This window comes from Elephantulus edwardii, unplaced genomic scaffold (genome assembly GCF_000299155.1).
Source record: "Elephantulus edwardii isolate Elephantulus edwardi_28Jun2011 unplaced genomic scaffold, EleEdw1.0 scaffold00044, whole genome shotgun sequence".
NCBI lineage: Eukaryota > Metazoa > Chordata > Mammalia > Macroscelidea > Macroscelididae > Elephantulus > Elephantulus edwardii.
Genome location: NW_006399794.1, coordinates 14,559,543 through 14,584,386, shown reverse-complemented (window position 1 = coordinate 14,584,386; position 24,844 = coordinate 14,559,543). Strand labels below are relative to the sequence as shown.

At 37.5% G+C, this 24,844-nt stretch overlaps 1 protein-coding gene and 1 pseudogene across 3 annotated transcripts in view; both read left to right on the top strand.

The window, feature by feature from the left end:
- FCHSD2 (FCH and double SH3 domains 2) overlaps positions 1-24,844 on the top strand; it is a 246,081-nt gene that overhangs the window by 187,188 nt on the left and 34,049 nt on the right. For all 3 annotated transcript variants that reach the window (XM_006885556.1, XM_006885557.1, XM_006885555.1), the window contains 2 exons: positions 6,259-6,375; positions 15,706-15,810. In XM_006885556.1, coding sequence (XP_006885618.1) covers positions 6,259-6,375; positions 15,706-15,810 — 222 coding nt within the window. The remainder of the gene's footprint in view (positions 1-6,258; positions 6,376-15,705; positions 15,811-24,844) is intronic.
- Positions 10,962-11,409, top strand: LOC102865366 (annotated as a pseudogene).

The following is a 24,844-nucleotide window of genomic DNA, read 5'->3' as shown; positions in this document are numbered from 1 at the left end:
TTTGTGTTTTAATAAATCCATGACACAAAGTAGGCACAGAATAGATATTGGGTGCCTTGCTGGTTTTGTAAATTGTTAGAGAGGATACAAAAAAAAGCAGATCTTACAAAGATTAAAAAACATTAAAGCATTTTGCATTTGTAGTTTCTGGTACTCTTACTGGTTTGATCACTGAAAGTCTCCTAGAACTTCTGTTCTCCTCTTTTGTTCCAAAAGATGACTCTCATCAACCTCTTTTTTTTCTATCTTAATACTCTTTATAAGCTTAAAAGATAATCTTTGTGGAATCAAATAGATCCTTAACTAGATGGATTGACATAGTGACTATAACAGTGGGCTTAATCATAGCACAAAGTGTGAAGATAGCATGGGATTGAGCCAAGTTTCAATCTGCCATTCAAAAGGTTGCATTGAGTTATAGTGGACTGGACAGCACTTAACAATAGTAACAATTTATGTTCATTCTTACCCTTCTTAAGTAGGCAGCTTACACTGCTACCTCTGCCATATATGTAAATCTGATTAGGTCTCCCTTCCCTTACAGGAACTAGAACTAGGAACCCTTAGAAGTATTTCTTCACATCCTATGAAAAATTATAAGGTCAACCCAGGGCGAGAAATAAAAATACAGGAAGCATGCTTGTCTACAAAATTGATAAGTATGATCTATTTGTATAGGCAGGAAAAACAAGGAAACATTTTTCCCAAGTTTTCTGGGAAAACCTTTTCCTCTTTATTTGCCTTGAACTGTAAGTAACAAGATCTTACCAGAAACTTCTGTAAAAAAGCTGACATTACATTTTTGGTAAAGTATCTTTGCCTGTTGTTACAGTCACCATTTCTAATACTTAATCCTACATTATATATTAACAATTCTGTTAAATAGAACGTTTTATTAATCTCTTAAAGTGGGAGTAGAATCCACTTTCTAAACAGCATGCCTCCAGAAACTCTATGAACTTTAATAAATGTCAGTAGTTATAGAAAGCCTTTTGTTCCTAGGGTTGCTATGAGTAGTGTGCAACTCAAAGGCAATCAACAGCAACAGTAACAACTTAAAAATACATGTTTAGCAGAAGTTGTTCTTATCTATAAGACTGTGGAATCAATATAATACTGGAAGAATTTCCTCAAAAATTCCCTTTGTTATAAGCAACCCTTTTCTATTACATACTGCAGTTGGTTCATAAACATGAAAGGACTGTGATAAGGAATATGTGGTAAAATCATCCAGCTGAGTAAATACTCTTTGACACATAATTCTGGGCATGCTTTCTAAAAATGAAAGCCTTTGATAATGGATCCATGAGTGCACTTCACAAAATTAACATTGCTGTCCCTCCACCCAAGTTTCCAAATGCATTCCCATGTTCCTTCTAAGAAAGGTGCTCCTATCCAAGTATAGTTAGACAAATAAAGGTACAAGTCATGAGAGATTCCATTCTGCTCTAAGATATATAGTATCTTTCTTTAAACTTTGTAACTTCGGTGTCCACAGGCCCTAATCAGAAGGCTTTTGGGCTATATACGTTGCAAAATTGAGGATATTTCCGGTTTTAGAAAGGTAATCCTTATACTAGATTTATGTAGTAACTCAGAGTATAGGGAAGCACACCATAATAAAAATCAATATTTTTGCAGAGAAGTATATTAATATTCATTCTCAGAGAAATAAATGAAGAAGATAAGTAGTTCAAGTTTAGTTTTAAGTCAGATTTTGCCAAAAGTAAATTTTGGATCCAAAACCTTACTCAAGAACCTTGTGCTTTTCAGAGCTTTCTGAAGTACAGGATTGTGAACCTGCACTTGATGTGCAGTAACCTATGACAGTCCAGGTGCTTTGTACATCAAGAGGTCCTTCTGAGAAAAGAAATAGTTTTTAAAACATAACTTTCTTAAAATAATAAATGGTATATGATTAAATTTTGTAAAGATTACCACTTAGTCATGAAGACCTCCATCAGGTTTCTGAGGCTAAATCTTAATGGTTTGAGATTAATGTGAAGAAGAAGATGCATCTGATGTTTAGCACAATATATTTCTTATTAACAACTGAAAAATGTAAGTACTACAGATTCCTTGAATGAAGCTTAATAAGATTGTTAGACAGGGACATGATTTTTTTTAAAATTTGGGTTAGAATGCTGGTATTTTAGTATACTAGTGGTTCTCATTCATCATACAGGAGCATCTTTTAATCTCTCTTTTAACTGCTTACATTTTTATTACAGACTTGAAAATAATGATTGTTTTTCTTGCATAAGATTCCCTTTTTTTTTTTTTTTTTTTGGAGTCCATGGGATATTCAGTATTCTTCTCCAGCACTGCAACTCAAAGCCATCACCTCCAAGATGAGATGTGTCACATTTTTTTTTTTTTTTTTTTTGTTACATCCTGTGCATGTGCTTAGATATCAGACTGACTCTTCTGTGTTCTGGTATTGACCTTAAAATAAACTATGGAAAGGCAAAGTAGTTAAGATGAATTAAAGATCAGTACTCTGGTGGCTTAGTGGTAAGGAATTGTGCTGCTAACACAGAAGTTCATGGTTCAAATGCACAAGCTGCTGTGGTACATTTCGTAAGGAAGAAAGATGGGAAGTACCCTCTACTATGATTTACTGCCTCTGCAAACCCACTAGAGAGTAAACCATAGGTCAATTCCAACTCAGCAGTACCCAACAAGTACTATATCAGGAATATTAGATTGTTTGGGGTTTTTTTAGTAACTATGAATTTTTAAAGTAGTGTTCTTAAATATTTTGTTCTAAAAATATTGGGAACATTTTAAATTAACAATGAGAAATTCAGAAAATAGAATCCTGAGTAACATACATACATACATTATTGAATGTATGTTAAAGGCTGAATTACGGAGTGAAAGATCAGTGGTTCAGACCCAATCAGAGGCACCTTGGAGACCACGCTGGTGATCCAACTACTTTTGAAAGATCACAGCCTTGAAAATTATTGGGGGCGCAATTCTGCTGTTTACACATGGAATCTTCATGAACTGGAATCAATGAGAGCTGACAACAGTCTCTGAAAGCTCTCTTTAAAAGCCATTAGAAAGTAATTAGGAAAATTTAGCATTCATTTTCTACAAACAAAATCAAACCAATATATATCTTAGCATGTTATCATTAACAAAATAGAATATTAGTAAGATATATGATTATAGAAAGAGAACATGGAATCTGAAGTAAAAGAGACTTATGTTCAAATATGAGATCTACCACTTACTCTGTAAGTGGCTTTAAGAAAGATATCCGCCTCTTTGAACCTAGATTTCTACACCTTTAAATTGGATATAACCGTCCCTATTTGTTTTGATAACTAAATCAAACAATGTATAAATTAGAATATATGCTAAATAATGAATATAGTTCAGAGAGAGTTTTGGTGGCATACCCTGTAGGGAGTTCTGTTGCTAACATAAAGGCCACACCTCTCTAGTGGTTCAAATCCATCAGCACCTCTGTAAGAGAAAGATGGGCAATCTCTCCTGTGCGGTATACAGCCTTGGCATACCTTCTGGAGGGTCAGCTATCAGTTGATTTCAACTCAGGGGCAATAAGCATTTTGGGGGGTTAGGGGTTTTTTTTTGTTTAGTTGTTAACAAGGTCACTATGAGTCCCAATCTACTTGACGATATCCAACAACAACAAACTTTATGTGACTTTTCTATTTCTTTCCTTTAGATTAAAACAAAAATCATCTAAACTTCTATTTTCTTTCAAACAATACACAGCTTTTTATAAACAGACTTGTGCTTTGCAAATGTAAATGGAAAATTTTTTTTTTCACTCAGTGGTATGTTTTTCATATCTAGTATTTGGAATAGCTGTAGTTCTAAACTATCTCAGAAATTTTACATTTCCCATCTCCTGTCAAATAGTGTGTCTTTACACTGTTCATCTCCAATACTTCCTAAAAGTTCTTAGTTTTAAATTCCAAGTAGATTAAAAATCTATTTTAAGAATATCTTAAAATTTGTATTCTCTTAAGTATTAGGTTGTTACAAAAATAATGGCAATTTTTAAACCTGAACTTTGCAAGTTTTAATGGCTCAAATTTAACTTTATTAATCAAATTAAGAGCCATTGTACAATGTACACATTTTTCCCCAACAAGATACAACTTTGTTTATTTCAGCAGCATAAAATCCAGCATTCTTGAGTTGAGGAGTTGTCTGAAAGCATTTTCGGTGGCATGTTAGACATTGAAACAGATTCCCCTGCAAAAATGTATTGAGGTGATTGAAAAAGTAGCTAATCTTTCAGAGAAAAGTCTAATGGATATGCTGCATTGAAACAGGTTCCCCTGCAAAAATGTATTGAGGTGATAATCTTTCAGAGAAAGGTCTAATGGATATGCTGCATGAAGCAGTATTTCATAGCTCAATTCTCTGGGCCTTTGGACCATTGATTGTGTGGTGTTTGATCAAGTGGTATTATGCAAAAGGATTGCCCTTTTTCTGTTGACCAATGCTGGATACAAATGTTGCAGATTTCAGTGCTTTTTACCACAGAACTTCTCTCCTGTAATGGTTTTACCTAGATTCAAGAAGTAGTGGGGGATTAATTCTACTGCAGACTATCAAATGGTCATTATGACTTTCTTTTGGTGTACTGAGCAGTGTTCTGGCACCTCACCTTGATCACACCACTGATCACCACAGAACATCATCAGTGGTCAAAGGAACCATTCTTCATCACACATTACTATGTGATCGTGAATTGGTTCATTTTTATTGTAAAAAAAAAAATGAGAACAGAGCAGGCTTCAAAATGATGGTTGCTTTGATTTTCATTCCATTCATGTGGTGCCCACTTGTCGAACTTCTTCACCTTTCCAGTTTGTGCCAAAAGATGAGTGACTGTAGAGGGACAAACATGGAATTCGGTAACTTCTTGTGTCATTTTAAAAATATTAGCTTCACTTATCTCCCTCAGATGATCAGTAACACCTTTGATAGCCAAGCACAACCTTTCATATCTTTGAGTTCTAATGCAGCACAGGGGAATTTTTTAAGCCAGTGTTGCGCTGTGCATTCATTGACACTTCCCTCACTCCAAAATTTATTGATATTTCCAGCTGTTTGTGCTGCACTGCAGCCTAGTTTGAATTAGTAAAAGAAGAGTTAGGAAAAGTCTTGTTTTGATATTTTGTGTTCTATATCCTTAAAAGATAGGCAAATACACAATTTTTAAAATTTATTTATTTATTTATTTTCTATTAGTTGCTGTGTGCTGTCGAATCAGATCCAACTGGCACAGGAGAAGATTTCCCCTCCTTCTCCAGCAGAGCATCTGATGGATTTGAACTGTGCACCTTTGGGATTGCAGCACAGCTTCTTGCCACTAGGCCACCAGAGCTCCGCAAATACAGTTTCTATTTAAAATCTGACATAGAATAAGCATAACATGAGCTTTAAAATTATATATAACATTTAATATGAGTTATTTTATTAAATCATTACGTAAAGATCAAGCATCCAAAATCTTGAATCATTTTTGTGACTACCTAATATTTTGAGAACCTTTAATAAATTGGTAATAGACTTATAATGAAATTATAGCGATGCTGTTGTTGCTGTTACTATAACATTTGTTTTCACTTCTATTCATTGGTTCCTTATCCACTGTTATAGTGTTGCTTCTGATTCATTGCAACCCTCCATCAAGTTCCTGAGGTTGTAAATCTGTATGGGGGGAGACTACCCACCTTTCTTCCACCACGTGACTACCTGTTGGATTAGCAGCCCATTACGTTATGCAATATAAAGGGCATTTTAATGATTCTTTATTCACACTGAAGTGATTGTTTCCATTTTAATATATATGACTATTTCAGTGTCATTGTAATTTGGCAAAACTCCTATTTTTCCTTTACTTAGCTTACTACTTTCATACACATCCCCCAAAAAAATGTCACACCACTGTACTAGAGAGGAAATGCTCCTGTTTAGCAATGCAAGACATTTATGGGTCCACCAGATGCTCTGCCGGAGAAGGGACAATCTCCTCCTGTACCAGTCAGATCCAATTTGACGGTACACACACAAAAAAATAATAATTTTTTTTAAAGACATTTATGGGTTCTAACTGCTGACTTAATACTTTAGGAACCTGCTATTACATGTGGCATTGCTTCCCCATATGTTATGTTTTGATTGCTGATGAAGTGAAGATCATGGCTCTTAATTCAGTTTCAAATTGGTAGCGATAACAATACTTTTCCCTGTTGTCTCTTGTAGAGTCGAAAATTAGAATCAGAAACTGGAACCACAGAGGAGCACAGTCTCAATAAAGAAGCTCGGAAATGGGCCACACGTGTGGCACGTGAGCACAAAAATATAGTTCACCAACAGCGGGTAAGTGTGATAGAGGATCCTCAGCCACATTCACTTTACACCAAATAACTAATCAGTTTAAGGAACTGAGTTTCATTGATGTGGAAAATACCCTGTATATATTTTTGGTATAATTTCTTAGCACTCAGAGGCATTACTCTGTTATCAACTTAATTGAGAAATCACTCAAGTCCACAGTACAAAATAGTAGATGTAAATCTAATCATATTGATAATTGCATTGATGTTGATAATCATATTAAATATAAATAATCTGAATAGTCCAGTTAAAAGCTAGAGACTTTCTCACACAACTTAAAGAAACAGAGTAAAGGAAGAAAGTTGCAAAAGATATACCAGACAAGTACTCATCAGAAAACTATATTATGATCTAATATTAATATGCAAAGTGTGCTTTATGAAGAGAAATTTCATAATAAAATAAATCCTCAATTCATCAAGAAAACCCTCTGCTTTTGAATCAATTCCAGTTCTTAAGTATCCTATAGGACAGGATAGATCTGACCACATGGATTATAAGGCTACACATTTCTATTTTAATACTTTTTACTGTGTTTTGAGTTAAAGTTTTATTCACTCATTCATACAGATGTTTTCCCCTTTCCCCTTCCTTCAGGCTCATTTGGCACCCAGTGTTTAGCCATTATGTCACCAATGTTCCTTTTAATTATTATGTCTTCCTGATGAGAGAGGCCTTGGTGACACAGTGGCTAAGCACTTGGGCCAAATTAAAAATTGGTGGTTCAAAAACACTCTATGGGATTGTGTAGGGGAGGTGGAAGGGGAGAATAATTTGGATTACAATATAGATTACATCTCAACATCAAAACAACAAAGATTATCACCACTGGGTCCAATAGGCAGCATTGTAATAGATGGAGAAAAGATTGAAATGGTCCATTATTTCATCTTGCTTGGATCGAAACAAATATGTGTTGGAGGAAGTGCAACAAGAGTACTTCTTGGAAGCAAGGATGACAAAGTTTTGTCTCATGTATTTTGGGCATGTTGTTGGAGAGGCTTTTCCTTGGAAAGGGACATCATGCTTGGAAAACAGGAGTGTCAGCGAAGGAGAGGAAGACCCCTGATGAGATGGATTTATATTTTGTCTGTGGCAGTGGGCTCAGATGTGTCAGGGATAAAAAGGATGTGCCCTGGATAGGACCAGGTTCAGATCTGTTGTTCACAGGGTTCCTACGAGTCATACTTAACAGCACTTAACTACAACAACACGCCTTTAGTACAGAGCTTCAAAATCTATAAAGCAAAACCTGACACAACTGAAAAAGAAATAAATGAAACTATAATTTTAGTTGGCAGTGTAAGTCAAAGTAGAAATCAATAAAGATATACAAGACTGAACAATACTATCAACTCAAGTACATATTAAACATTAATCAACATACATCATTTGCTGAGCTGTAGGAAAGAGGAAACAAAACAGAACAAAAAAACTAAAGAATTGGAATCATACAGAATGTGACTAAATTAAATCAGCAGCATGAAGTTAATTTCATTAAAAATAATTTTTTAAATTCTCAAATATCAGGAAATTTTAATACATACTTCTAAATAACTCAGCCTAAGGGAAGATTCTGCAAATGTTTTGTGCACAAGCCTAGAAAATAAATATTTATAGTTTGGCCCTCAGCTACTCAATAAGTCTATTGTTATGACTTGAAAGCAACCACAGACAATATTGAAATGAATGAGTATGGCTACGTCCATACCCCTAAAAACAACCAGTTGGTGGACTAATTTGCTAATTCCTGTATTAATTAATAAATCACAAGATGTTGGGAAATAGATATCAATTCAACTATAGATTTATTCTATTTGCCTGTGCTCTACTTCTTTTTTTTTTATTAATTTTAGTGAAAGGTTACAGAGACTTTGGATTTTCATTCATTGATTGTTGCACTTTTCTCCCTGCCCACCCCTTCTCCCCCAGTTCGCTCTTCTCTTTGAAAAGTTAAAGAAAAATTCTTTCATTGTTATACAGTCCCTCTCCCTAAGTCTACCCCACTATGCAATCCTTCATTCTAAACTCTTGTCATGACAATAATACCTAATCATATATCCCTTTAAAACAGTTCTCTCCCTCATCTGTTCAATGCAGTATACATCATTTATCCCATCTTTCTCAGTCTCCCCTCAACCCCAATGTCTGTTACGTTTTACAACAGTGACACTATACAACATTTATCCTTTTGTGACTGAGGTATTTCACTCAGCATAATGTCCCCCAGGGTAGCCCATTTTGAGTAATATTGCATGAGTTCCTTGTTTTTCAATGCAGCATAGTATTCCATTGTGTGAATATACCACAGCTTCTCTATTCATTTGTTTGTTGATGAGTGTGCTCCACTTCTGACAACAACTTTAAGTACATAAGTCTTCATGTGACCAGAACTTTAGAGATAAATTAGAATTCACAGATTAAAGGACAGTGTTCCATACTGCCAGTTCTACCCAAGATTTCAGATGCCAGCAGCAAGATTAAAGGTTCCCAAGACAGCTTGACTGCTTGCTACAAATCTGGGGTTTCTTTCTAGCCTTCCTACCAGCCACAAGTACAACAAACTAACAGACAAGCTCTGCATTAATTAGAACGCTGATAAACGAGCAAGAATATAAATATCCCGTCTACAGAGCTTTTGTGTTAAGAAGTTGCACTGCATTTCTGAAGGCATACAGTTTGAATCCACCAGCTACTCCCTGGGAGAAGGATGAGCAAACTCCTCTCAGTAAATTAACTGCTTCTGAAAACCCATCAGCAGATCAGCCGTAGGATGGTTATAACTTGATGGTACACAACAAAGTAATTTGTAACATGCAGATCAATTTCCAAATACAACAAACTGATAGATAAGTCTCATAGTTTAGGAGGCTCCATGTCCAAGTCCTAGGTATGATCACAAAGGGAATCCTTCTTTCTGACCATTCTGCTCTAACGCTTATTCCTGTGACTCCTGGCTGCTGGAGCCTTTGAACTGAAGTGTGTAGCTGGTACAGCCAGATAATGTCCCAGATGTGGGTGATGTCTTGACAGACCCTTTGTGGGTTGCCTCTCAGTATCAAGAAAAAAAAATAATCCCCGCCACTGAACCAATTAGCAATATCATGATGATAGAAAAAGAATTGAGACTGTCAACGACTTCATCTTACTTGGATCCACTTGGTAGCAGCATCATGAGACCAGGAGATATATTGCACTGGGAAAGTTTGTGGGGACCTCTCCATATTAATGAGTAGTAATGATATCAGTTTGAGGACAAAGGTGTACTTGATTCAGGCCATGGTCTTTTAAGTCTCTTGTTATTTACATCTGAGAACTGAACATTGACTAAGGATGACAGACAAAGGACTGATGCCTTTGAACTGTGGTATTGGGAAAGAGTACTGAAGATCCCATAGACTGCCAAAAGAACAAACAGATAAGTCTTGGAGAAGGTACAGCCAGCATGCTTCTTAGAGGTAAAGATGATGAAGCTTCGTCTCACACACTTTGGGCATGTTGCTAGCAGAGACTGTTTCTTGGAGAGGGACATCATACTTAGGAAGGTAGAAGGGCAGCAAAAGAGAGGAAGACCCTCAACCATGACTGCAGCGAATGGGCTAAAGTATGTCAGAGGTTGTAAGGCTGGCACAGAGACAGGACAGTATTCACATTGATTGTTGATAGGATCATTGTGAGTCGTACTTCACTCAGTAGCACCTAACAACAACTAGTCCTTCAGTCTGCATGCTGTCAGTATTGGAATCCCCAAGGTCCCCTTAATTTCTAACCTGTTAGTTCTCACTCCTCCCTCAGATTTGATCATCTCTAGGACCACTCATAAAACACACAAAGTGCTCTACTTATGATTCTAATTTTATGATACCAAAAATGAAGAGACATGTAAGATCTGAGAAGATTTCTAACACAAACCTTCTGTCTCAAAACAGATGTACTGGGGAGCTCTGGTGGCCTAGTGGTAAGGAGCTGCAACTACAGTCCTAGAGGCACACGGTTCGAATCCACCAGATGCTCTGCCGGGGAAGGAGGGACAATCTCCTCCTGTACCTGTCAGATCTGATTTGACGGTACACTCACACAAAAATAATAAAATAAAAATTAAAAAAAAATACAAAACAAAAAGCAAAACAGATGTACTACCCTCTTATTATAGATTGTACTGTACCCCCTTTCCCGTCCCCCAATAAGAATCAGCTAGATTTCTACTTGGCTAAACTATGCCTCTCAGTATTGTGTAAATATCCTCCAACTTTTATCTGATTTTAGTCTCTATGATTTTATTAAAGCAACTATGTTATCAGGCAACTATGTTGATAAAGCAGGATACAATCTGTAGTATTAAGCTGTATCTTTAGTCAGTCTCTTCTGGGATGTAAAAAAGTTTAAACAAGCTAGCCACTATTGGAATCGGGGTATGATCTTTGAATACAAGGCCCATGCTCTAAGAACCTCTTAGACAGTAGTCGCCAGCGGATTACTGATGCCAAGATTCATGGAAATCTCCAGGGAACATCTGGCCTGCCAATGTTGAAAGGAGACAAGGGGCTCTTTTCCAAAGACCCAACAAGATGGTGGAAGTAGAGCAGAAGAAGAAGCAGACTTTCAGCAAGTTCACCTACCACTTGCATGGATCTGGACCAGCTGCTAGACATGTCCTAGGAGAAGCCAATGCAACTGTACAGTGCCCAGCAGGGTAGGTGGCAGAACCCCTGCATGTGCAGGATGCAGCATTCACTGCTGAAGAGGCTGCACAAGACCAAGAAGGAGGCAATCTGCATAGAGAAGCCAGAGGTGGTGAAGATACACCTGCCTGTGATGTTTGGCATAATCATCCTGCCCGAGATAGCAGTATGGTGGCCGTGTGCAGTGGCAAGGCCTTTAACCCAGTAGTGATCAAGCCTGAGATGATGGGCAACTTCCTGGGCAAGTTCTCCATCAATCAAGCATGATGGGCCCAGCATCATCATCACCCACTCCACCTGCTTCATCCCACTTGAAGTAGTCCCTGGAAAATAAAAGCCATGATTCTAAAACTAAATAAATAAAAGGAGACAGACCTTCCTCCAGAGGTAACAAAGAGAAAACCAACCTCTAGAACTGGCATTGTGAATTCAGACTTCCAGCTTCCTAAACTACAAGAATAAATGTTTGTTAAAGCCACCCCCTTGTGCCAATCCTTCAGCAGGCTTTCAGAGCTGTAAATAGCAGTGCCATATAACGCAGATTCCTCCCATATGCATCAATGTCTGTCACCAAGAAGGAAACCCATGGAACTTCTGTGTCCACATCCTTTGAGGAGCTCCTTCTTCTTGTTATATGCCATCGAGTCAACTACAACTCTTATCAACACTGTGAACAATAGCTCTGAACCTGGCCCTGTCCTGAGCCAATCTCATCATCTCTGACACTCCTGACCACATTGCCACAGTCACTATGTCATCCAAGGTTTTCCTCTCTTGCCCTTCTATTCACCCAAGCATGATGTCCTTCTACAAGGACTGGCTCCTTATGACAACATTCCCAAAGGTTCAGTACTATTCTCCAGCACCATACCTGTCATCCATTCTTTTATCATCCTTGGCCAGTGCCCTGCTCTCAGATGCATAGCTTGCAATTGAGAAGACCATGGCTTGGTTCAGGATAACCTTGGTCTTTAGACTGGCATCATTGTCCTTTAGCATTCTAGAGAGATCGTTGACAGCAGATTTTTTTTTCAGTGCAGTCCTTGATTTCCTGACTGCCGGTGCCAAGAGTATAGATAATGGATCTGAGCAAGATGAAATGATAAGACCTTCAGTCTTTTCTCCATCTATCATGATGCTGCTTTTTGGCCAGTGCCGTAATTGGTTGTCTTCAACTTCTAGTCCTTAACTCCTTAGGGCAGGCTGCTGACATGTAATGGACCTTTCTTGTCTGACAAGCCACCAGTAAGAGTATTTAGTAGGTAGGATCAAATACCTTCATTAAAGACATTTTAACTGCTACAGAGATTACAAAGTTGTATTCTATAGATGAAAGTTAATAGTATACCCCACATAAGGGAAACGAGAAAACATTTAGACTGAATAATCATGAAAACTGGAAGGCTGTTTAGTATTTAGAAAAATGTATGGTTTTAAATACTTATTGCTTTAAAAATTTTTTGAAACAGATTTATGCTTTCACTGTAAGATAAGAAAAGGACACTAAATTTAAACTCACAATTCATAGAAAAGAAAAACAATAATAACAGAGATCTACAAAATAGAAATTAGAGCAAAACTTATATAATAAACTTCAATTATGCCAAAAACTGATTATGTGAAATAATAAATAAATCACATCATAGAGAACCATGATGGTGTAGTGTCTAATGTGTTGGACTGCTGGCTGAAATATTACAATTCAGATCCACTGGTCACTTCAAGGCAGACTTCTTCCATAAAGTGGAGGGTTACCACAGAGTCAGAACCAACTTGACAAACAGTGGGTTTGATTTTATTTAGTAGATAGATTTCCTAGGAAAATAAAGGAAAAGGCAGTTATCAGGATCAAGACTGAAAGAAGAGACATCATGACCTCTGTAGTTTACCAAGGTGATGAGTAAGAAGACACACACTTCTGTCCCCTAGAGAAATGAAAAATCAATAGACACTGTCAGAACTATTATATTGGAGTTTGGTAAACAGAGGTTTACAGCAACCAAGTAAACTGAATCAAGAAAGTGACAACATGAAGAAAATGGTAGAAAAATTGTATGGCTTTTTGTTACTGGTGTGTCCCTCTTCCCAGTATAAGGGGCAACTACATTTCCAGCCTGGAACCTTGGTCCTCGATTCGAAAAGGAGTAGACTGTATTTTATAAACAAATCACTGTGTTTGGCTATTTGATACTGTCGAGTGACTCTCTAGACGAATGAAGCAAAGTGCATGTTTCTGTTTTGCCCATGATTCAGGAGCTGCGGGCATACTGAAAGTCTGGCTGCTGCCAAGGTCAGGAGAAGGCAGATTAGACACATAATAGAAAATAAAAGTTATGGTCAAGGAGCTGGAAAGAGTTTCTTTGTTCTCTTACAGTTCTAGAGGCTGAAGTCTGAATTCAAAGCACTGGCCCTAGGGAAAAGTGCTGATTCTGTAAGAAGGATCCTTGTTTTCTATAGTATCTTTACATTCAATATCGTTACATTCCTTGGAGATCTCTGTATGCTTTGGTCTTTGCTGTGTCAAGGAGTTTCCCAGCACCCAGGCATCTGGGTCTCAAGGACATACTTCATTCCCACCTCTTCTGCCTTAATCACAAAGGACCCCCTCTCCTGGCTTATTCTCCATTTATCTCTTATGAAATAAAAGATGTTATAGACCACACCTAGGGAAATTCCCCCTAAGTAGAAGTGTGACCTAACAACAGGTGTTATATCCAATGTTAACCCCTTTACAACTGATTAACAGACAGACCACATCAGGAGGAATGACAGCATCATTGCCTAACTGCCTCTAATCTTGCCCTGTTAGAGAAAGGTAGTGGTGTAGTCATTCCTCTTGATGTGGACTAGAATTGACAGCACACAGGATAATTACATCATTCTGAAAATCATGGCCTAACCAAGTTGACACATTTGGGAGACACACACTTTGCAAAAAGTTTGTTAAAGTCACCAAACCAGTGGACTACTGGTAGCCTAGAGAAACAAAGAGATCAAGCAATTAGCAAAGGACCTTATTTCTAGAGCTATCATTTGGTGGCCTACTGGGAAAAAAGCTTCACTACAATCCCAAAGACATGAGGTTTGAATCCACCAGCTGCTCCACAGGAGAAGAATGGGCAATCTCCTCCTATGCAATTAACTGCCTATGAAAACCTACTGGAGGGTCAACTATGGGTCAGCTCCGACTTGATGGTACACAACAACATCTTATATTACTCAATTATACCGTTTTCAGCAAAAGATAAAGTAATAGAAGCCATCTCTGAATCAAGACATTAGACTAGTAGATAAAGACTTTACAGCATCTTTTACATAGCCCCAAAGTGCTAAAGAAAAACATAGACAAGGGACAAAGGTCATTACAAAACAACTATGAACAAAGTTTAATATGAAGAGATAAAGACCATCAAGTCAGAACCAACTCATAGTTGACCTTCCATTGATTTTCCAAGGCTATAAATCACACAAAAAGAGACTACCCATGTTTCTCCCACTGAGAAATCTGACAATTCTTATGACATTAGTGTGCTGTCAAGTTGGAACTGACTCATAGCTGACCCTCCAGTGACTCAAGGCTGTAAATTGCACTGGAGGAAGTTGCTCATCTTTCTCCCACAGTACAACTTGTAGATTTGAACTGCCTGCCTTTGAATTGGCAACACAGTTTCTTAACACTCAGCTACCAGAGTTCCCTATCTAACAGTAGAATAAGATTTTAAAGTATGTATAGTTAAACTATTGAATCTATGGATTAATTAGAATGAGATTAGTCTATTTGTCCAAAAATAAAGTTTCTTAGGTATAGTAAGGAGAAATAATGCTATGATATGTCATTTCAGTGTTTGTTAAATAAAATTTTCTGTGTAAATACATATGAAAATGTCTAAAAATACAAATAAATTGAATAGACAACTAATAAATCAACTTGGGGTAAAGAATACATGTTGAATTGTACATGTATAATAGGGAGTATCACTGCTTTGTTTTTCAACGGTACTTGTTCATATAATCTTAAAGGTATACATTTAAAGTAGAATACAAACTATAGACCTATAGATTGTGCCAGTGTCAATTTTCAGGTTTTCATTTGTCATATAGTTATGTAAATTACCTTTGGGAAGAAGGGTTCATGGGACCTCTCTCTTAGTTTTGCAACTATTTGTGAGGCTATAATTATTTCAAGGTTTAAATTTTCCTGAAGGCATGCAGTTCAGGGCCACCACCCTCTCCACAGAAGGATGGACAGTCTCCTGCCATGCAATTAATTGCCTCTGAAAACCCACTGAAGGGTCAGCTATGTGTTGGTTCCAGTGGTACACAACAACAATAAATAAATGAAGAATAAAAATGTAAAATGAATTATAACCACTAGTAACTAAAGTTTGGAAGCAGGAGTGGCATCCACTTCCGAAACAACGTGCCTCTGGAAACTCTATGAACTTTAAGAAATCATGATAGTTATAGAAAGGTTTCAGGTGTTTTGTTCATAGGGTTGCTATGAGTTGTGCTCAACTTGATGGCAATCAGCAAGAGTATCTAAAATCTTTTGCATTATCTAAATAATCTTGCTACATTATAAAAATCTAGCAAAGGATAGTGATCATCCTTTTCTTGTTTTATTTAATAGGTCCTAAATGAACTGGAATGCCATGGAGTCGCAGTATCAGAACAAACCCGAGCAGAACTGGAGCAGAAAATAGATGAAGCAAGAGAGAATATCCGAAAAGCAGAGGTAAAGTGGCAGCTATTGCCGACATATTGCCCACTCCAAAGACTGAATGTTACAGCTGTGATATGTGCCTGTAGAATTTCATTTCTTTGCTCTAATGCTCTAATTTCCTTGAAGATGGTTCACCATTTTCTTTAATAAATTTTTTATTTTAATTGTGATTTTAACGAAAGTTTACAGAAAAGTTAGGTTTTCATTCATTCATTGATGCACATTTTATCCCCTTTCCCTCCCTTCTTCCAGTTCACTTTTTAAAAAAAATACTTGTTCATTGTTGCACAATTACTTCCCTACCCCACCCTACCTCCAGTTCTCTTTGCAGTGTACCTCTTACTCTGGGCTGTTGTTGTATGTATAATGCCTAGTCATATATTCCTTTTAAACAGTTCTTTCCTTCATCTATTCCAATGAAGTATTCATTATTTATCCCCTCTTTTCTTAATTTTCCCCCAGCCCCCTGTCAGTCCAGTTTTATAACAGTGTTGTTAGGCAATATTTGTCCTTGTGTGACTGAGATATTTCACTCAGCATAATGTCCTCAAAGGTCACTCATGTATAATATTTTATAAGTTCCTTGTTTTCAGTGCTGTGTAGTAGTCCATTATGTGAATATACCATAATTTTTCTATCCATTTATTTGTTGATGGAAATTTGGGTTGCTTCCAGTTGGGTTGCACAGCGATAAATATGGGTGTGCATATATCTGTTTGGTTGGCAGCTCTGGTTTCTTTAGGGTATCTTCTTAGTAGTGGAATTGCTGGATCAAATGGTATTTCTATTTCTAACTTTTTGAGAAAGTGTCATACTGCCTTCCATAATGGTGGTATCATTTTACATTCCTACTAGCAGTGAATAAAGGTTCCAATCTCTCCACAACCTCACCAGCATTTGTTGTTTGCTGCTCTGCTGAACTTTGCTATTGTTACTAGGGTGAGACGATACATCATAATTTTTTTTTTTAGTTACGTCTCTTTGAGAGCTAGGGATTTTGAAAATTTCTTCATGTGTTTGTTTGCCATCTGAATGTCTTCTTTAGTGAAATGTCTGTTTATATCCTGTGCCCATTTTGTGATTGAGTTATTTATCTTTTTCTTGTTTAGGGGCCAGAGTAGTCTATAAATTTCATCTATGAGTCCCTTATCACATATATCATTACCAAATATTTTTTCCAGTCTGTGGGTTTTGACCCTTTTGGAGAAGTTTTTTTATGCATATAGGGATTCAAGTCTTAGAAGAGCCCATTAATTTCTTTTGTTCTCTCCTGGTTGTAGAGTGTTGTATTTGTTTTCCTTGCACCAGTCAGTTTTATTGACAATGTGACAGCTCATCCCACAATTCATTGTTTGCCCAAACCAAATGAGAGAGTCGGGATTTAAATCCTTCCTCAGTGCTATGTTACCCCACTTACAATACAAACCAAGCACAGGCCTGGGTTGAGGGAAATATGGGATATTTCCCTCTGCCTCCTTTTTCTGTGCAGGCGGTTCAAGAACACACCTGTGGTACGCATAAGGAGGCCCTGGTTGTAGGGTTTTTAAGATGCTTGGCAGATTGTTCATAATGTGGTTTAGGACTTCTAGAGTTTTTCCAAGCTTTTCTCTGGTGAAGTTCCTAGTCTTTAGTTTTACTCCTAAGGCCTTGATCCACTTTGAGTTGTTTTTTGTGTGTGGTGTGAGGTGTGGGTCTTGATTTAGTTTTCTACAGGTAGTTTTCCAGTTTTGCCAACATCATTTGTTAAAAAGGCTTTCGTTTCCCCACTCAACTGATTTTGTCTCCTTGTCAAAGATCAGTTGACCATAGATAGATGAATTGGTTTCTGGGATCTCATTTCTATTCCATTGATCTATGTGTCTGTCACTGCACCAGTAGTACCATGCTGTCTTGACCACACGACTGTGTAGTAAGATTTGAGATCAGGGAGTGAGATCCCTCCTACCATGTTTCTCTTTTTCAGAAGTGCTTTACTTATTTGTGATCTTTTTCCATTCCAGATGACATTGGAAATTGCCTTTTCCATCTATTGAATAATGGAATTGGTATCTTGGGATTGTGTTAAACTTGTAGATCCCCTATAGTAGAATTGTCATTTTTCACGCTATTGAGTCTTCCCTATCTATGACCATGATACAGTCTTCCATTTCTCCAAGTCTCTTTTTATTTCTTGTAGTAATGTTTTGTGATTTTCTTTGAATAGGTCTGTTGTGTTTCTAGTTCGGTTTATTCCCAAGTATTTAATCTTGTGGTTAGCTATTGTGGTACATATTGTTTTTCTTTGCTCCATTTCTACATTCTCTTTGTCACTGTAGAGAAATCAATTGATTTTTTATGTTGATACTGTATCCTGCCACTTTGCTGAATTGGTCGACTGTGGGTCACCATTTTCATGTGTCCATAGTAGGATGTATTGGGCATCTGCTTTTCTGCTTTGTGCAATGTTGCATAGGAAGCACACACACCCCTCAGAGAATCTAAAATTGCTGTGAGGAGTTTACAATTATAAGACTTTACATTAAATAACAAAAAATGTGTCACAGTGAAGATACTTTCTTTAAAGTTTGAGGAAACTACATTGTAAACCTGTCAAATTAATGATAAAGAATTTATGTACATTCAGAGTCAAGTCTTCCTTTGGAAGGTTCCTGGATTCAGAGACATGATCTGGGCATTTAAGAATAGGGGAGAACTTAGTTAAATATAAGTCCGAGTCATTGCTATGGAGTCGGAACAAACAAATAATAAATCACATGAGAGGAGATTGCCTGTCTTTCTTCTGAGAAGTGGCTGTTCAGACCACCAGAGAAGTGCCACCTATGGGATAACAGAACAACTCCCTGTGGGATACACCACCAGAACTTATATGTACCTGCAAAAAAGAAGGGGCGGGGGGTGGGGTGGGAAATGAGTGTGAGTGTGTGTATGTATAAAACAGTGGATTTTCATTTGCATTGTGGAATAGAAGCCATGAGACCCTTTGAGAATTCAGTTGGTAAACAAATAAACAAAAAGTGTATTTTGTGTAAAATGTCCAGAAGTTGCTGTATCCCAAACCTTCAAGTAAATGGATTCACACAGTGACTGCAGCAGATTTCAAGTGTGTCAAATTGGAAGAGTGGCACAGAATAGGACAGGGTTCAGCTCTGTTGTTCCTAGAGTCCTGCTCAAGTCAAGGACACCTGACAGCAATACTTAGATATTTACACCTGTGAAGCAGAAGTGTAAAGGACTAATACATACAGAATACTTAAGAAGCCCTGAGGATTCAGTGATCACTGTAGGAGAGATAATTAGGGCAGGTTAACCAGAAGAGAGGATTTAGAGTGGTATTAATGCAAAGAGACATAGAATTTGTTGGTAGTAGTGTTATTATGTACTGTGGAGTCAGAACTGATTCATAGCTGACCCTCCAGTGGGTTTTCAGAAGGTTGGCAGCACAGCTCCTTCCCACTAAGCCACAAGAGCTCCCTAGTATTTGGTTAGTCAAAGGAAAAGTCCATGGCTGCCAACCTACAGTTCAGCCATTTAAACCCACTAAGCACTGTACAAAGTGAGCTCTGGTGGCTTATTGATAAAGAGTTGTGCTGCCAACCCAAGGGTACACAGCTCGAATCCAGTGGCTGCTCCGAGAAAGAATGATGAGCATTCTCCTCCTATGCAATTGACTGCCTCTGAAAACCTGCTGGAGAATTACAGTGGGTCAGTTCCAACTCAGTGTACAACAACAGGATCCACTATGCAGAAGAAAAGACCAAACCATCAGCTCCCATAAAGATTGTAGCTTAGGAAACCTCTGCCCTATAAGATTTCAAGAAGTCAGAATCTACCTCACAGCATACAACAGTCTTTACAGAAGCAGATTGTTAGGTTTTTCCTACCACAGAACCTCTAACGGGTTCACACAACCAACTTTACATTTACAGCCAGCTTAACTGTTGCCTACCAAGGTTAGGCTAAATCACTGATTCTTAATCACCTCTCCAAGTTTCTAGACGTTCAAAGCAAGTACTTCATTCATTAAAGGGCATCCAGGAGTTGGCAACAAGAGAATCATAGGGAATATGAGCATGCTTTTGGCACATTCCCGCTTAAATGCTTTAAACCAGACAGATCTGCCATCTGTTGGCCTCGCCAGTAACCCCAGCTGTGCTTCATTTCTGTCCGTCTGAGCCACATCCTCTGTAATGAGAAGGGCAGGGCATGCAGGGAATAACCATTTTCCGCTCTGATTTCAGGGTCGTGGCCAAGCCACTGTCCTGGGGTGCTGCCCAATGACTGTTGGCAGCAATGACCATTTGAGAGACACTGGTTTGTGGTAGAATTTTTTTTTCTTGTTTGTTTCTCCAAACCTGAATGAAGTCCATTTCAGTGTCTTGGTAAAAGAGTGGTGATTTGTGAAGCAAGTCTCAGAAGTTTTCCAGAGTGTGTTCTTTTTTCTGTTTCTCATTTCCAGAATCCATCTATGGTGTCACATTCTGGTACCCTCACTCCACCAAATCCCACTGACACCCAGGAGTGTAGGTATTAGTCACACAAAGACCACATTTAGTCCGAATGTCCTCTTATTTCTATTAATGTTCTAAAAACTGTGTTTGTTAGTTTAAAGCAAAAGACATGAAGTTAGATTTCCATAAGCATAATGTCTCACCTCTCTTAATACCAGTATGTAAGTTTGCTTTCTCAAAGATAGTTTTCTTACCAAAAATATGGAATATGATAAAACTGTAGTGGCCAGATTCATCCTTTCCATTTTGGATACCTGTGGAATTTAGTTATTTCTACTGTTACCATAAAATAATCTCTTATCTTTCTACTTACCAGATTTACAAAGAAGAAGAAATGTGGTAGCTTAAACTGATAGCACATAGATGACCTATTTATTGGAGGAGTAATTAAATAACATGATTGGATAACATGATTCTTATAATGAATTTTTTTTTATAAACTAGACCACAAGAACATTAAGAGGAAATAACAATAATGTTTGCTATAGATTTCTGTTTCATTTCACTGCCTGGATATCATTTGTATTGATTTTTTTTCTCTTCCATTCACTAGTTATTAATTATAAATTTCTATGCAAATGGAAGAAGCCTGGTTAAAATTCTATTAGATTTCTTCAACTTTTTGTCTGGTTTTTAACTTCTTTCGTGGCCTAATGGGTAAGGAGTTGTACTGCCAACTCAAAGGCAAGCAGTTCAAATTCACCTGCTACTCTGTAGGAGAGATATGGGCAGTCTCTTCCCATACAGTTTACAACCTCTGAAAACCTAATAAATGGTCAGCCACAAGTTGGTTCCAACTTGATGGCAATACATTTTTTGAGAACACGAGTGATAGACTCCCTATATAATCTTATCTGTATTGTATTCCTATTGCATGTTTCTAATTAAAGACCTTTTATGGCACTCAGTAGTAGGTTTTTAAAAAGTACAACATTTTTCCCATTAAAATAAATTTAAAATATAAATCATGCTTTTTTTCCAAAAAAGATAAAACATGTAATGTACTATGCCACCAAAGCTCCTTGTAGGAGGATTTGTACATTGAAGTGGTCTCTGGTGATCTAGTGGTAAGGAGCTGCACTGCCAACCCAAAGGTATGTGGTTTGAATCCACCAACTGCTCCATGAGAGAAAGAAGAGTATTCTTTCCCCATTCCATTATTCTTGAAAAATGGATAGAACAGGACATTGAAGAAAACTGCCAGAAACCCAGGCTGGATTTAGAAAAGGCTATGGCTCCAGAGGTATCATTAATGATGTCAGATGGATCTTGGCAGAAAGCAGAGAATACCAGCAGGATGTCTGTCTGTGGTGTTTTGTTTGGGTTTGAGTTTTTTTTGTTTTGTTTTGTTTTGTTTTGTTTTGTTTTGTTTTGTTTTGTTTTGTTTTGTTTTGTTTTGTTTTGTTTTGTTTTGTTTTGTTTTTAAAGAAAAATATTATAATCCAAGGTTAGTAGCAGACTGTAGTCAGGACAGCTTCTGAAACAGGCTCAGAGGCTTCTCAGCCTTGAGCTTCACACCTTTAGATCAGTGTTGCAAAGTTCTCAGTACTGCCAATCATAGCTCTCCCCACTTCCTCAAAACTCCTCAAACAAACTTGGAAAAAGGCTCTGGTTTAATGGGGTAGCACTACAGCAGTCCTACAGTAGTCCCAAGCGCTCTGTCTCCTGTCCTCTGGGTGCTACAGCTGTTACTCCCACATGCCCTAGTCTGGTTGGCACAGGAACTTCTGATCTTGAAGGATACATAACATTCTCTTGCTTATTCTTTCCTGATGGTGAAGCTTCTCTCTTTCTGCTGCTGGGTATGCTCTGTTTAATGGTGAGGCTTACCAATCCCATTGTGGTTTGGTGGGACCAATCCTCTTATGGATTAGTGAGACTGGCCAATCCCCTTGTGAATAGGCTAACAACCCTATTCATATATTCTCACGCTTCCACATGGCAAAGTAAGTTAATGGATAGGGAAGCCATTTCTGACAATAAACCATTAATACGACACAGTGAGACTACATTTGTGCATTTCTCCCAGGTTTTTAAATTTGTTGGAGTATAGTTCTTCAGAGTATTCACTTCTTTTTCTTTTTTAAAATTCAGTTGATTCTCTTTTGATATCCCTTTTCATTCCTTATTCATGTTAATTTTTTTATTTTTACAAAATTTGAATACAAATTCGAACAAATTCTTTCCATTTCCCTCACCTCCTCACCCATCAAATTGTACAACCAATGATTAATCCCTTCCTCCCCCTGTACATATACATCCCTCTGCTTCCGGCCTCTCCCACCCATCTAGGATCCTTATACTCATTCTGCAATAATGGTTTTATACCATATTTATCTTTGTGGGACTGAGTTAGTTCATTCAGCATAATGCTCTCCAGTACCTCCCAAGTTACGTAATAATTTACAAAATCATTGTTCCTACATGCTCCACAGTATTCCATTGTGTGAATTTACCATAATTTCTCAATCCACTTGTTTATGGTTAAACATTTGGGCTGTTTCCATGTTCTTGCGATGGTGAAGAATGCTGCTACAAACATTGGTGTACAAATCTCAATTTGTGCCTCAGTTCTAATATTCTCAGTATATTTCAAGTAGTGGAATAGCTGAATCATATGGAATTTCTATGTTCAGCCTTTTGAGGAAGCATCAAACTGCCTTCCAGAATGGTTGCACCATTTTACAATCCCACCAACAATGTATAAAAGTTCCTTTCTTGCCACATCCTCTCCAACATTTATTACTTGCTGCCCTGTTAAACATTGCCACTGTTACTGGAGGGAGATTGTACCTCATTGTAGGTTTAATTTACATCTCTTTTATTGCCAGTGATTTGGAGCATTTCTTGATGTGTCTGTTTGACATTCGAAAATCTTCCTCTGTGAAAATTCTTTCCATGTCTTTTGCCCATTTTGTATTTGAGTTATCAGTCTTTTTCTTGTGGAGGCCCAATCTGCATTTTATTGACTATGCAAAGGCATTTGACTGTATAAATCACAACATATTATAGCTAACATTGAGAAGAATGGGAATCCCAGATTTGCATGTGTTCATGCAAAACCTACACCTAGAAAGAGAGGCTGTTGTCAGAACAGAGCAAAGAAACACTGCATAGTTTAAACTTAAGAAAAGGTTGTGTCAGGGCTGTATCATATCTCCATACCTTTTCATTCTGTGTGTCAAACAAATCATACATAAAACCAGACTTAATGAAGAAGAATGCAGCATCAGTATTAGAGGAAGCGGACTCATTAACCACCTGTGTATGCAGATGACACACCTTGCTTGTGTGAAGAGGACTTGAAGCAATTTCTGCAGAACATCAAAGACCACAACCTTCAATATGGATTCTATCTCTACATCAAGAAAACAAAAATTCTCACCACTGGTCCAATAGGCACCATCATAATAGATAGAAAAAAATTGAAGTTGTTGATGATTTCATCTTATTTAGACCCACAGTCAACACCCTTGTTACTAATAGTCAAAAAAGCAGAAGATCTATTGCACTAGGAAGATCTACTGTCAAGGACCTCTACAAACTGCTGAAGAGCAAAACGTTAGTTTAAAGACCAAGATGCACCTGATCCAAGCCATGATTTTTTCTTTTACTTTCTATGCATTTGAAAGTTGGAAAATGAATAAAGATTACAGAAGAAGAATCAATACCTTTGAGTTGGAGGTGTTGGAGAAGAATACTTAATATCCCATGGACTTCCAAAAGAACAAACAAGTATGTTTTTGAGAAACCGTGACCAGGGTCTTCCTTGGAAGCAAGGATAACTTCATATCATATACTTTGGGCATGTTGTTTGAAGGAATAGTCCTTGGAGAAGGACATCATGCTTCTTAGAAAGGTGGAAGGTCAGCATAAGAGAGGAGAATCCTCAAGAATATATGGGTTGATGTGGTGACTATAACAATGGGCTCAAATATATCATTTTCACCAGAGATATTCTGGCACAATATAGGGCCAGGTTCAGGTTCCGATCTCTGGTTCATAGGGTCTCTCTGAATAGCAATCAACTCAGCAATACATAACAACATGTGAAAGAAGTCAGTCTTAGAAATAATACATACCATATAAGTCCAACTATCTGAAACTATGAAAAAGGTAAAGCTTTAGAAACAGTCAAAAGATCACTGATTGACAGGAGTGCAAAGGGAGAAAAGAAGAGTAAATGGAACATCAGATATTTTTGCATGTCATCCTTGCACAGGGACCATGCTAATCTTCTCTGTATCATTCCAATATTAGTATAAAAGCTGCCAAAGTGAGCACAAACATCAGGTATTTTTAGGGCACTGAAACTTTTCTGTGTGATGCTATAATGGTGGACAAAAGACATTGTGTGTTTGTTTAAGATTGTACAGCATAAAGAGTGAACCCTATTGTTAACTATGTGATTTAGTAAATGTATTAATATCAGTTCATCAGATATAGAGAATGTACCCCAGGAACACAAGGTGTTGGTAATCGAGGAAACTCTATAGTGAAGACATAAGGAATATATTGTTGTTGTTGTTGTTGTTGTT